The 14,585-nt window shown below is 44.4% G+C and overlaps 1 protein-coding gene and 1 non-coding gene across 2 annotated transcripts; both read right to left on the reverse strand.

Moving 5' to 3' along the window:
- Nucleotides 1-8,795: 8,795 nt before the first annotated feature.
- Nucleotides 8,796-8,868, reverse strand: TRNAE-CUC (transfer RNA glutamic acid (anticodon CUC)). The gene has a single exon. It is a non-coding gene; the product is annotated as a tRNA-Glu (tRNA).
- A 6-nt stretch (nt 8,869-8,874) lies between these two features.
- Nucleotides 8,875-14,585, reverse strand: LOC123187423 (alpha-L-arabinofuranosidase 1). The gene is made up of 19 exons (XM_044599292.1): nt 14,411-14,585; nt 14,069-14,214; nt 13,656-13,953; nt 13,270-13,324; nt 12,949-13,160; nt 12,637-12,758; nt 12,399-12,552; nt 12,155-12,224; nt 11,923-12,068; nt 11,781-11,826; nt 11,651-11,703; nt 10,925-11,069; nt 10,519-10,637; nt 10,366-10,437; nt 10,154-10,257; nt 9,860-9,916; nt 9,541-9,739; nt 9,299-9,442; nt 8,875-9,178 (listed from the first exon to the last, which is right to left on the reverse strand). Exons 3-19 carry the CDS (start codon nt 13,836-13,838, stop codon nt 9,059-9,061), a joined length of 2,001 nt encoding a protein of 666 aa, XP_044455227.1. The 5' UTR covers nt 13,839-13,953; nt 14,069-14,214; nt 14,411-14,585; the 3' UTR covers nt 8,875-9,058.

The following is a 14,585-nucleotide window of genomic DNA, read 5'->3' on the forward strand; positions in this document are numbered from 1 at the left end:
CGGTGAACATCTTCATGTTGATCGTATCTTCTATACGACTCATGCTCGACCTTTCGGTCTTCTGTGTTCCGAGGCCATGTCTATACATGCTAGGCTCGTCAAGTCAACCTAAGTGTTTGCATGTGTAAATCTGTCTTACACGCGTTGTATGTGAACGTTAGAATCTATCACACCCGATCATCACGTGGTGCTTCGAAACAACGAACTGTCGCAATGGTGCACAGTTAGGGGGAACACTTTCTTGAAATTATTATGAGGGATCATCTTATTTACTACCGTCGTTCTAAGTAAACAAGATGTATAAACATGATAAACATCACATGCAGTCAAATAATAATAGTGACATGATATGGCCAATATCACATAGCTCCTTTGATCTCCATCTTGGGGCTCCATGATCATCTTGTCACCGGCATGACACCATGATCTCCATCATCGTGTCTCCATGAAGTTGCTCGCCAACTATTACTTCTGCTACTATGGCTAACATGTTTAGCAATAAAGTAAAGTAATTTACATGGCGTTTCTCAATGACACGCAGGTCATACAAAAATAAAGACAACTCCTATGGCTCCTGTCGGTTGTCATACTCATCGATATGCAAGTCATGATTCCTATTACAATAGCATGAACATCTCATACATCACATATATATCATTCATCATTCATCACAACTTTGGCCATATCACATCACAAAACACTTGCTGCAAAAACAAGTTAGACGTCCTCTAATTGTTGTTGCAAGTTTTACGTGGCTGCAAGAGGGTTCTAGCAAGAACATTTTCTTACCTACGTGAAAGCCACAACGTGATTTGTCAACTTCTATTTACCCTTCATAAGGACCCTTTTCATCGAATCCACTCCAACTAAAGTGGGAGAGACAGACACCCGCCAGCCACCTTATGCAACTAGTGCATGTCAGTCGGTGGAACCGGTCTCACGTAAGTGTACGTGTAAGGTTGGTCCGGGCCGCTTCATCCCACAATACCGTTGAAGCAAAATAAGACTAGTAGCGGCAAGAAAGTTGACAACATCTACGCCCACAACAAATTGTGTTCTACTCGTGCAAAAGAACTACGCATAAACCTGGCTCTGATACCACTGTTGGGGAACGTTGCAGAAAACAAAAATTTTCCTACGGTTTCACCAAGATCCATCTAGGAGTTCATCTAGCAACGAGTGATCGGATTGCATCTACATACCTTTGTAGATCACGCGTGGAAGCGTTCAAAGAACGGGGATGAGGAAGTCGTACTCGACGTGATCCAAATCACCGGAGATCCTAGCGCCAAACGAATGGCACCTCCGCGTTCAACACACGTACGGTCAGTGTGACGTCTCCTCCTTCTTGATCCAGCAAGGGGAAGGAGAGGTTGAGGAAGATGGCTCCAGCATCAGCACGACGGCATGGTGGTGGTGGAGCTGCAGTACTCCGGCAGGGCTTCGCCAAGCTCTATGGAGGAGGAGGAGGTGTTGGAGAGGGAGAGGGAGGCACCAAAGGCGTAGGTGAGAGGCCCTCCCTCCCCCCACTATATACAGGGGGCCTAGGGGGGGCGCCAGCCCTAGGAGATGCAATCTCCTAGGGGGGCGGCGGCCAAGGGGTGGGGGGCTTGCCCCCCAAGCAAGGGGGCGCCCCCCCTTTAGGGTTTCCCCACCCTAGGAGCATGGGCCCTAGGGGAAGTGGCGCCCCAGCCCACTTTGGGCTGGATCCCTTCCCACTTCAGCCCATGGGGCCCTCCGGGATAGGTGGCCCCACCCGGTGGACCCCCGGGACCCTTCCGGTGGTCCCGGTACAATACCGGTGACCCCGAAACTGGTCCCGATAGCCGAAATAGCACTTCCTATATATAATTCTTTACCTCCGGACCATTACGGAACTCCTCGTGACGTCCGGGATCTCATCCGAGACTCCGAACAACATTCAGGTTACTGCATATACATATCCCTACAACCCTAGCGTCACCGAACCTTAAGTGTTTAGACCCTACGGGTTCGGGAGACATGTAGACATGACCGAGACGGCTCTCCGGTCAATAACCAACAGCGGGATCTGGATACCCATGTTGGCTCCCACATGCTCCTCGATGATCTCATCGGATGAACCACGATGTCGAGGATTCAAGCAACCCCGTATACAATTCCCTTTGTCAATCGGTATTTTACTTGCCCGAGATTCGATCGTCGGTATCCCAATACCTCGTTCAATCTCGTTACCGCAAGTCACTTTACTCGTACCGTAATGCATGATCCCGTGACCAGACACTTGGTCACTTTGAGCTCATAATGATGATGCATTACCGAGTGGGCTCAAGAGATACCTCTCCGTCATACGGAGTGACAAATCCCAGTCTTGATCCGTGTCAACCCAACAGACACTTTTGGAGATACCCGTAGTATACCTTTATAGTCACCCAGTTACGTTGTGACGTTTGGTACACCAAAAGCACTCCTATGGTATCCGGGAGTTACACGATCTCATGGTCTAAGGAAAAGATACTTGACATTGGAAAACTCTAGCAAACGAACTATACGATCTTGTGCTATGTTTAGGATTGGGTCTTGTCCATCACATCATTCTCCTAATGATGTGATCTCGTTATCAATGACATCCAATGTCCATAGTCAGAAAACCATGACTATCTGTTGATCAACGAGCTAGTCAACTAGAGGCTTACTAGGGACATCTTGGTGTCTAAGTATTCACACATGTATTACGATTTCCGGATAACACAATTATAGCATGAATAAAAGACAATTATCATGAACAAGGAAATATAATAATAAACCTTTTATTATTGCCTCTAGGGCATATTTCCAACAGTTTTTACACAGGTTCAGGCTCTCTGAAGAGATAAGACCCTACACGCTGCTTGTGTATATTGCTTTTGGATGGAGTACAAAGTACAAACTAAGATTGTTGTGTATCTAGATGTTCTATCAACTAGCCCAACCCTGGTTTATATAAGTTACCGGAGGCCTAGGATAACAACAATCCTAGTCGGCTACGTCGGTGGAGAGGAGTCCTTCACGGATCACAGATAAGGAGTACTTGTCATGAATGACAAGGCTTCTTGATTTTCCTAGTAGATTGTCATGGGCTGTCCAAAGTGGCCAAGGACGGAACGAACAAGGAGGTCCTTAGCCCGACTCACTAGACTAGGAGTCGACATGATGAGAGGCCCCTAACCGGGAGCCGTGGAACCGCTTGTAGTATGAAATGGAGGGAGTATGTCGAGTTTATGTTTAATATATTGTGCACCATGAGAGATGCGGGTGTGCTCCTAACAATGACCTACAAGTTTTGTTATTGTTAGATCTTTCTAATGAGCCAATAGGTACTATTCCTTAATTGGCTCACTGTCATGGCGCATTCTCGACTTTGCAGGAGGGGAAAGATATATGGAAAGAGTTTGTTTAGCCTCAATCATATTTTTGTCTTGATCATATTTGTGTGGTGACAATGTATTACTATTTTTGAATGGTTTTTAATTTCTTTTGAACAGGATACATTCAAGCCAGCGTGTTGCTTCCACTAGCGGCTTCCAAGAAACCCTCCCACCTTGGCAAGGGTTGCAGCTACACGACATAGGTGTGATTTGTGATCCATGTGGAACCCGCCTCTCTCCACCACCACCACCCCCCGGCCGTATTGGTGCACCAATTGTGCGGTCTATGATTGGTGGGAGAAGCGCCGATAGCATCCACAAAGTTGCGGCATCATGCCCTTCTGAGGTACGTGACGTGGAATGCTATAACGAAGACATATTTTAGAAACTAGAGCTTCCCACGTCACATGCTGCCTACATTTCTCAAAAAGGTATAAATTTTGTGATAGTGGCACTGGCCCTTCCACCGCCAGTGGCATTTCTATTCGTAAATAGTTCCCCAAAAATGCTACACCTACGTAACTTGTTACGTAACTACGTAATTTTCCTTCCCCTAAACTAATCACCCCCCTGAATTTCATGGGGTGGGCCTGGGCCATTTTTCTTCCAACTAAATCAGGCCACATCAGCTCATACGCTAAGTTTCGTAATACTCCTTCTAGATAGCTTATGTAGGTGTAGGAAAGCTCTTCCCAAAAAATGCTACACCTAGGTAATCACAAGAAGTCAGAACGTCGTTTTTTCCCTTCTAGATAGCTTACTATATACTCCCTTTGTCCCAAAATAAGTGACTCAAGTTTGTACTAATTTTGCATTAAACTTAGTACAAAGTTGAGTCACTTATTCTAAGACGGAGGGAGTATATACCATGTGGTCGGAATAAACAATATATCATTATGCTATACATCGATCATAATCTTTTTGATGAATAGTCAGTGCTCATGCTGGATCAACACAACGACTTTTAAGTTTGAGTTTTGATGATGATCTATTTTACGGATCAAATCCCCCACTAAAAAATCATACTTCCTACATATTAATTACTATTTTTGCTAGGGCTGATCATATAAATATAGCTGAGCTCATAAGTTTTTATAAATATAAGGGGAATGGTTCAGTTTCAAGAATGGGAGAGGGGGAGACGGAGGGTATGTTTAGGCTCGGTCACGTTGTGCTGTGGTTTTTGGTTACCAAGCTACGGCGACCCTATTCATTTTTTTTTCCTGAACTATACTATGACGATCGTGATTAGCATGTCGAGACTTTTTAAAAAATGTACCAATGCATTGACATTCTTTAGCGATTGGCGCGTTGGATCGACCCAATCGCCATCGGGTTATTCTTAATTATTATTTATCTCTCTCTCTCGGCTAGCAGCTGGTCAAAGCAGATCGATTCGGTAGTGCAGCCGTACAGCTCTGTATCCAGAGCATGTTTTATTCGAGGCTAGCTCTGCGTGTGAATGAACTATATAGCGAACAATACTTGAAAAATATTGAAATGCATTTTCTGTGAGTGGGTGATGTACTACTTATTAAGACTGTGACCAGTAGGGTTTGATTAGGACTCAGAGATCAGATCAAATATATACTCGTATGTATATATCTCTGCTGCGTGCAACATGCTGGGCAGAATATATTTCATGGCAGAATAAAAGGAGGAGAGGCTAGCTAGCAGACATGCTTGGGAGAAGGAAGCAGACATGAAATTTCTTATGGTCACATTGTTACGGCACATGCGTGGTGCCAGGGGTGGTTAACTGTGAACAGATATATTGACATTTGTTCTGGAAAGTAAGCTTCTCAACTATTACTGATTACATCCCAAAGACCCAACTAACCTTATCTAATGTAAATTTTTTTACTGATTGCTCCACATCCAATTGTCTATTCATTGAACTGGCCTTTGTTTTTCTTGATATTAGTTAGATCTAAGATGCATTTTGGGCGTCTTTGTTAAAAAGAACTTATCTAACCTTGTAAAAAAAATCTTATCTAACCGGCCGACCTCTCCCCCTCTAATACGAACATGTAAAATTCTTGTCACTGATTGACCCATTTGTACAAAGAAAGACAATAGTTAACGAGAGAGGCTCGTCGGTCAAGAAACTTCTTTTTTTGAACATCAGTACAGACACAAGTGCTCATATACACGCGCATACACTCACCCCTATGAACGCACACACGCACACCCTACCCCTATGAGCACCTCCGAAAGACTGAGCCGGCATATCATCTTGAAATTTACGAAGTCACCGTAGGCACCTCGTCGTTGACGGGAACGTCTCCTCCCACTAAATGCGCATCGCTGGAAATCCTGAAATAAATCCAGGAATAAATGCGAGCACCAGGATTTGAACCCTGGTGGGCTGGGGATACCACAGTCCCTCTAAGCATCCAACCACAGGTTGGTTCGCGTCGGTCAAGAAACTTACTTGCCTCGCAGTTGCATGGCACGTACAATACATACGTACGTATATGTTGGTACAATAAGAAACAGTTGGTCCACCAAGACAAGAAACTGCAGATAACATTAATCCATGCTTTCCGTCAATTTTTTTTTATCGATGCTACACGCACGTACAGTCCTTGTAAGACGCATGGCACGAGCTGTTGGTTTCCTTCTTGTGTTCCAACGTGAATGGTCCATGTTAGTTAGTGCCGTACAAGGATTGTATAGGAAAGTAATATCGTATGCACGTCATTTTCGTTTTTTCTTTTGGCGTAAGAGATATAACCTTTTGTTAAACCCACACACCCACACAAACATTGGGTTATTAACCACGCATTAGTTCCGCCAGATATATGTAATAATGTACTTACTAATGTAAGTATATGCCACGAAAAGCCAGGCAGCAAGTAACGTCACCATCCTATACGTATTCTTGCATTGTTTTGTTCGTGTGTATAGACATACTCTCTATCTACGGAGGCAGGCGCGGTGCTGGTGTAGGACGACTTTAGGAAGCTTCGTGGCAGCTGCGGTGCTGGTAGGCGACGACCGGAGACGATGATGATGGGGTCATGGGCACGTAGTGCTACGTACGCGCGTGTGATAAGCGCTGGCTTAGCCTGAAATGGCCGTGCATGGAGCTGGGACGAGGCAGGACGTTTTGGAGCTTGTTGCATGCACATGCAGGCGGGAGCGGTGCGGCCCGGCCCGGGCTGGTGCGCGGCGCCGTGCGAGTTCGTTGGAGGAACATACGTCCACGACGGTCCACGGCTAAGTGAAACCACGTGCGGGGCGGGGGCGAAAGTTAGCTCGCTCCGATGGAAACAAATGTCCCCTGAGAAAGCACGCTCTGTTATCTATCCGTGGTACTGATCATTGTTTTCTTGATATTAATCAGATTTAAGATGCGCTTTGAGTAATTTCAAAAAAAAAAGATGCGCTTTAAGTGTCTTTATTAGAAAAAACCTTATCTAACTTATCCAAAAAAAAAAACCTAACCTTATCTAGCCGTCCGACCTCTCCGGACGACCACAATATTGTCGTGCATGATCAGGCATGCAATTATTACCTCTCATAATGTCTCGGGATTCCACATATTAGCATGTACACAGAACAATAGCCCGGCAAACAGTTGTGCTGCCCGGTGTCAAAACCCCTAAAGTTGACACCATATGCTCCTCCTTCTTCTCCATTTCTTCGAGGATCATCGTCATCATCAACTTGTAGCCGCCATCACCGTCGTCCTATGACAACGGATCGAATAACTCGTTGTAAATAAACTCATCATCCGAGTCCATTGTGTATCTCTACAAATGTGCTTAAAACAAGGTAGAACATATGTCCGGAAATTTTGTCTCATAATAATTGATGATTATTCTATATTCATTTTGGTATTTTTTTGGATGATAAAGGTAAAACCCAAGGCACATTCAAGACTTTTGTAAGAAAAGATCAAAGCCATATTTAGGTCAAGATCAAGAAAGTCTGAAGTGATAATGGGACGAAGTTCAAGATCACCAATATTGATGTCTCCCTCGATGAAAATGGGATCAACCACAAGCTTTCCACCACCTGTACCCTCGACAAAATGGAGTTATGGAGAGGAAACATTGATCGTGGTGGTACACTATGCTCGACGAGTATAATAGGCACATATGCTTTTGGCCGATGCCATCAACACCATGTGCACCGCCATCAATCAACCATACCTTCTTATGTTATGAGTGTGTTTAGGCTCCCTGTTTCTGTTTGCGATGAGCTAACATGGTTGATGAGGTAATATTGATGGGGTGTCGAGAATGGGAAAAAGAAGATGGCCTGGATGAGCTGGGACAGAATGATGCTACCAAAGCCTATGGGAGGCATGGCATGCGAGCTTTCAACCAGGCCTTGTTGGCCAAACAAGCCTGGCGCTTGCTGGACTCGCCTGGAAGTTTATGTGCACGATTACTGAAGGCTAAATATTACCCTTCAGGTCATATTCTGGACACTGTTTTTTCAGGCAATGGCTCCGCGGTGTGGAAAGGTATATTGCATGGTCTTGAGCTTTTCAAAAATGGTGTTATTTGGCGGGTGGGGAACGGAGCTGCAATACGGACATGGAGAGACCCATGGATACCGCGTCCCTCTTCATTCCGGCCAATCTCCCCTAAAGGTACTTGTCGTCTAAATTGTGTTTCTGATTTCCTAGATGTCAATGGTGCTTGGAGAGTTGACCGCCTGAGACAATTTTTTCGGCCGATGGACGTTCAATATATTTTGAAAATCAGAACATCCCCCCATCAGCGAACGGACTTTCTCTCTTGGTTTCCGGAGAAAAGTGGAGTTTTCACAGTGAAAAGTGCATATAAACTAGCTATGTATGAGCACAATATCCAGTTCGCAGATGGTGCTTCAAGTACTAGCCCAGATGGCAACCGGGGCTTATGGAACTGTGTGTGGAAATCTAACGTACCTCAGAAAATGAAGATCACAGCATGGAGGGCTGTGACAGGAACTCTACCCACACAACAATGCAAGAAATACAGACATGTTTCTACTCTCCTCTTCTCGCGAGCAGAGATGGGAAAGAGAAAAAAGTGAGCGGGGATGAAAACGTGTGGAGGAGAGACGGGGTGAAGAGATAAGGCCGGCTGAGCGAAGCGGTGGAGGGCGAGAGGACACGTGTCGATCAACGGGAGCGGCTTGCGTTTCATTCTTTTCATCCGACTTAAAACAAACGTTTTCCTTATTGTATTGCCTCAAAACTCTCACACACATCATGTGTTCAACAATTTCCCCAAAATATTCATATTCCAATCGTTTGCTGTTAAAGGTTTAAAAAATGGATGTATGATATGTTGGTGCAAATATTCATATTCCAGTCGTTACAATTAAGTTAAAGCTGAAAGTGCTAAAACTGAGACTGGAATAGTAGCCATTTGTAAGTAGGTTAAAAAGTGGCGTGGGAAAAAAATGTTCCGTCGCCGGGACTTGAACCCGGGTCTCTCGGGTGAGAGCCGAGTATCCTAACCACCTAGACTACGACGGAAGGTGATGAACATTTGCAAATATCGCTTCTAGTTACGGAGCACAATGTTTGCTGTAATAAGCTTCAGAGAGACGGCCACGTAATGTTTCTTTCAGACATACAATCCAGGCACAGAGAATAATACAGTACAATCTACAATATACGTGGTAACTATCTCTATGATTTCCTTCCACTCGAGCTAGTTTCTTCTTCATATGATTGAGTGTTTGCTGGGCTCCAGCAGGAGATCGAACGATGTGAGGGAGTAAGGGCTCACTGACACGCCCATTTGCTGCTTGGCGTCGGCCACCGGGCTCGACACCGGCGCCACCTGCAGAATTCCAGCAACACGGTTGCAGAGTCAGCAAACACCAGAGCTAAACAGCTAGAACGAGCAATTTACCACCTGCAGAGTCAGCAAAAAAAAAAAGTGTGGTGGTGCGGTGCTGACCTTTTCTGGCTGCTCGAAGGAGTTCTCGTCGAGCGCCGCGGCGGATGTCAGCACCGTCTTCTTCGAGCCGGAGCTCTTGATGCCGCTCTCCAGACCCGTCACTGTTATGTTGAGATCCATGGCTTTGCTGCCGAAGTTTACGACCTGCGGAAAGATTGTTGTGTTTGGTCATTTTTGTTTCGTAATAAGGTTGGTCAGCAGAGTTTGCTTACTGAAATTTGGAAAAGAAAAAATGGGAGCACCTTTATTTTCAGGTAAGTGCTCTTGTCTTTAGGGCTCTGCCAGGTGATGGCAGATGCAACCATCTGATCGTAGTTGGAGACCTGCATGGCTGTGGGGTGAAAGGTGGCGCCGCTCGAGTCCTTGAAGAAGTGTAGCATCCAGTAGTTTGGGCATCCGTAGTGCTGCCATGAGTTGAACACAATGGCATCTGGGCTCCACCTGTGGAGGGAGCACATAATATTTTCTGTGTTGATTATCCAAATACACGACACGATCGATTCGAGGCTGGCAAACCATACCGAAATGTGAAACGATGCTTTTAAGATGTTGAATCTTTACCTGCGATCGTTGTCGTTTACGAAAAGTGGTGCGCAGCTTGCCATCTCAACCACATCACTGCAGTAGAACAATTAACGGGCAAAATATCAAAGTTTGCAGTGGAACCCACCAGCAGAGCAATGCAAACGGCAGACTGCCCAGACTTGTTGGGACAGTTAGGCATTATCCTCTAGCATTTAATGTCAAAACCCCGATTTGTACATGGTCTTAATTATTGGCATCATGAACCAGATTTAGTACCCAGGAGCAAACAAAACACTACAATGAAAAACCAGGAAGAGCACACATAATAACCTGTTCTTCTCTAATCCAACGAGAAATGCAGCTTCTGCAAGTGCTGCTACCAGTGTTCCTTTGCCAGCGTCGTTTCCAGTCACGGCGTACTCACTAACGATTGCCTACAGTTTGACAGTGATTCCACAAGTCATTTCTAGCTCAGAGACTTGGCACAGAACATCACAGATGTAGCATGTCGGGATAGCATTTGGAATTTCAAAACATACTACCTTTGGTCCGCTGCGTGGTGTGTTGTCAAACATACTAGTTCTCGAAAACATATTAGCAGAAGATGCATAGACCTGCAGCAGAAATGAAGTTTTTATCAATCATTAAGGTTAATTTGTGATAGAAAGCGACGAAACATAACAGAGGAGCCTTACATGAACATCATATAGATCGGCAGGGTTGGATGCTGAAATAGTTGACTTATCACAGCTTGATATAATGTTGATGTCTGGGTAAGCAGCTTTAATCGCAGAATAGAACTTTTGGTAATTGCCTATTAAACCAAGTAAACATTTAGTATGAGCTTTCCTGCTTTATCCATGAGAGAGAAAATGTGCAAAATCTTTGCGCATACTTTCACTAAGTAGAGAAGCAAGGTTGCAGATACAGGAGTTATCCATAGCAGAAAAATAAATAGAACAAAATCTTTAATCAGAAGTCACATGACCAAAAATTCTATGCAATCATGGCATACATAGAAAACTCTTGATCCACAAACACACTGAATCATGTACAGATTTGTGAACCTAGGAAAGAAGGTTACTGAACTGAACTACAAACCTCTGTAGTAGAGCATCCAACATTCTTGATTCCCTATTGAAACATAATCAAGCTTAAAGGGTTGTGGATGTCCCATTGCCGCACGAACTGAACCCCATGTAGTGTTGGCCCCTCCCCTCGCAAACTCGATACCATCAACAACATCCTGAAATACTACAAGTATGAAGAAAATGCAGGGAAGGCCAGGAAGGCCGTAAAGGTACTGGTATAATAGATTTATTCATTTAAATAATTTCGGAAAAGTACTGGACTAATACTATATAAAAGAAAATTCTAAAAAATATATAAGAGAAACTTCATGCTGCCTCAGAATGTTTAGCAACTAATATCTTTTTCTTGGCATCAACAAGAGAACATTATGTGCCGTAATATATTTTGTGGTAGTAACTGAGCCAAGAATGCTCATGGCAAATTTAATCGCAATATAAATCATTTGTTTTGCAAACACACCTGCTACAAAAAATAGGTTGATTTATTCTTAAAATCTTCAACTTACTTTGTAAACGAGTTTGTTTTTGTACTTCTTATGTCTTTGTAGTCACATTTCCTCGTAGAACAAGTTCATGTTGCCAATTGTTTACGAGGTTGGGCATCATATGTTGTTTTCAAACAACAGAGAAGAACACGTATGCCACAAAATTAAATCAGAGATTTCATGACATTAAGTTATCCAGTCAGGTTTCTTTCCTTTATCAACTGACTGACAAGTATTATTGAAGAACATACCTTCACCAGAGATGCAATTATTGCAGTAGGAACTTCTTCATTAATGCTTGCTCCTGCAGTACCGACAAGCATTTCATAAGACAGATCAAGTGTTTGCTAGAAGCCATACATCTATGTAGACTGAACATACCATCATTCACCACCCAAACAGGGGAAGCACCAAGGTCTTCAGCTAACTGCAGTAAATAAATATCAATATCAACTTATGAAATATACTCATTGGAGAAATTTTAGTGTGTTAAAGTCAAAGACTGTGTCTCTGTTCCATTTACCTGAAGGAACTCAAAGAATCCGAGTCCATCGTCAGTCCAGTATCCCCAGGCATCATTCACATGGCCAGGTCTTTCCTCCCATGGACCCACAGTTTCGCCCCAATGAAACGCATTTCTTAGATAGTTTCCCATGGCATAGTTACCGCCTAAAATACATTTGATGTGTATCATCAAAATCATGTAATGCTAGTATAAGTTAACCTTGGATGTAATAACCGCAAATATGACAAACCTGGAAACTTGAGAAACTGGGGCTTTAAATTGGCCAACATAGAAGCAAGATCCTTCCGAAAACCATGTCCCTATGAAGAAAACATGTAATGAACAAAAGTTCAAACACGGTACAGGTGAAAGCATACATAGTATTCATTCTCATTGCTTTCTTCAACACAAAGAGACACGGTTCTTCTGTGCGGTCTCGGAAGAAAAAGAAATCTCACCCAAAAGGAAGAGAAACAGACACAAAGAAGGCATACCATGTAAGTGTCCGATGGCATAACCGACACTTGATCGAGCCAGACCACCCCCGTTTTAGTGGTTGTAATTTGAAGCCTTGAATTAGTGTTGTTTTGGCTGGAATACAAACGAAACTGTATCTTTGTCCAGTTGGCGAATTGTTTCTTGCCGCCCCTGAAAGCACCAGGGGAATCCAGGTTATAAATATGCAAACAATAATGCAGCATTTCTGATAAACTGATGACAGCATAACATTACGTGATGGTGCGAGAAGCGAGTTTGTGCAGACCGTCAGAGCTTGTCAAAGAAATGGTCAAGGAAACTGCATCTGAAGACCTAATGTGCAGGCTCACCTTATAACCCTTCCTTCTTTCAATGTTCTGGAAAGAGGAAAGCAATATGAGGCAAACTTGTAAAGAGATTTCATTTAAAAGAATGATAATGCATTTCAAACCAAACTGAAACTGCCACACACGTTCCGCAATATTATAGACCGAATATGTTGTATTTCTTTTGAAAACAGGTCAACATATCATATATGCAGACATATGAACAAAAGAAATATCATACCATGCCCCAGTAACCAGGATTGTAGACCCCAACGCCTCCGGATGGGCAGACATTAGTTCCTTTAGAACCACAAAGAACTTCCATTCGGAGTGCGACCGGGTTACGTTCGAAACAAGATGTCCGATCGGTTCCCACGATGATGCTTGATTCATTTCCAATTATGAACCATGGGTCGATGTTTGATGGTGTATTAGGCCCACCGGCCTCAAAACCTGGAAGTAATTTTGTCAGAGTATACACAACACTGAGCAAGGAAAAATGGAAGTGCAGAATGGACCCTTGAATCATTAACACATATGCTGATAATTAAGATTTACTTACCTCTGTTGCTTACAAGCTCTGCCCACAGCCCACCAGCACCAGCATGGTTGATCTCCTACAGATAAAACCGAAAAATGATTTGAATTACTAACTGTTGTTGACTTTATTCTCTTTGCAGCAAAATCAAAACCGTTTTTCCAAGACCCAACTTTTTTGAACTGAGGCAAACTGCGACAGAGCCGCACTCTGTAATCCTACGAGATTCAGTTAAGACAATATAGCTGCATATATAGTTTAAACTGTAACCAAACAAAATGGCCTTACTGAATGAGAGAAAATTTTATGCAAAGTTTTACCAGGTGGCTGGTACAGATCGATCAAAGAGCGCAAAAGTTTTCAGCAATCGCAGTTTAACAAGCAATTTACCAAGAGACTCTTATGCTCACCTCAAAAAAGATGCCGAACATCTTGTCAGGCATCTTCCTCGCAGTCTGCGGCGAGGCGTCCACGCTCAGCTGCCCGGCCTGACCCGCCACGAACCTGACAGAGGACGATGCCCAGCACAAGGCACACAGAACTACAAGCACACAACGGAGCCGATGACCGGCATACGCCCTTGGCACAGCCATTGTGCTTGTCTGAACTGAACCCGGAGCTCAAATCAAAGAACAGAGTACTGAATCCACAGCCCACCCATATATATAGCACGGGCTATGGCTCATGCAACAAGAGGCTAGAAGCGTACTGCGTCAAGCAACCAGCAATTTGAGTAAAAAAGGCAGTTCCACGGGTGGAAGCAAAGCTAGCCGAGAAGGCATCCAATGGACGAGGGACGAGGATGGGCACGGATGGGGCGTACGTCAGTATTCTGTTTGAAGCTTTACTCCTCCGTTTTTGCACATCACATCGCGGGGAAGCAAGAAGCAACCATTTCCGTTGATGAATCAGTGGCAGCTACTCTTGCTGTTGACGATTATCCGTCAGTACTCACACTGGAGGCGAAGTCTGCAGAAATAGAAATGGTGGCCGAAAATAAACAGAGACAGTGGCTCGGTGCGTTCTTGAGTACAGTTGAAGCCAAAGCAAAGAATATGTGTGTGTTCATCTTGGGATCGACGCTTCTCCTAATTGGGGAACCCAACAGCCCGATGCAGAAAAGATCTGGCCGAGTGCGGGGCTCTCTAGGGTTGCGGCGACTCACCGGCGTCGGGTCCGCGGGAGGATGTGGGGGGGTCGGCGAAGCGCTATGCGGGAGGAGCAGCCGGCTCTTCGAGGGGGCATGTGACGCGGGCGGTGGAGGCGGGGGGCGTCGCCGCATCGCCGTCGCGGGGGAGGCGAGCGGCGAGCCCCGCGACTCGGTTGGGGCGTTGGCCATT

This window comes from Triticum aestivum, chromosome 2A (assembly GCF_018294505.1).
Source record: "Triticum aestivum cultivar Chinese Spring chromosome 2A, IWGSC CS RefSeq v2.1, whole genome shotgun sequence".
Classification (NCBI taxonomy): domain Eukaryota; kingdom Viridiplantae; phylum Streptophyta; class Magnoliopsida; order Poales; family Poaceae; genus Triticum; species Triticum aestivum.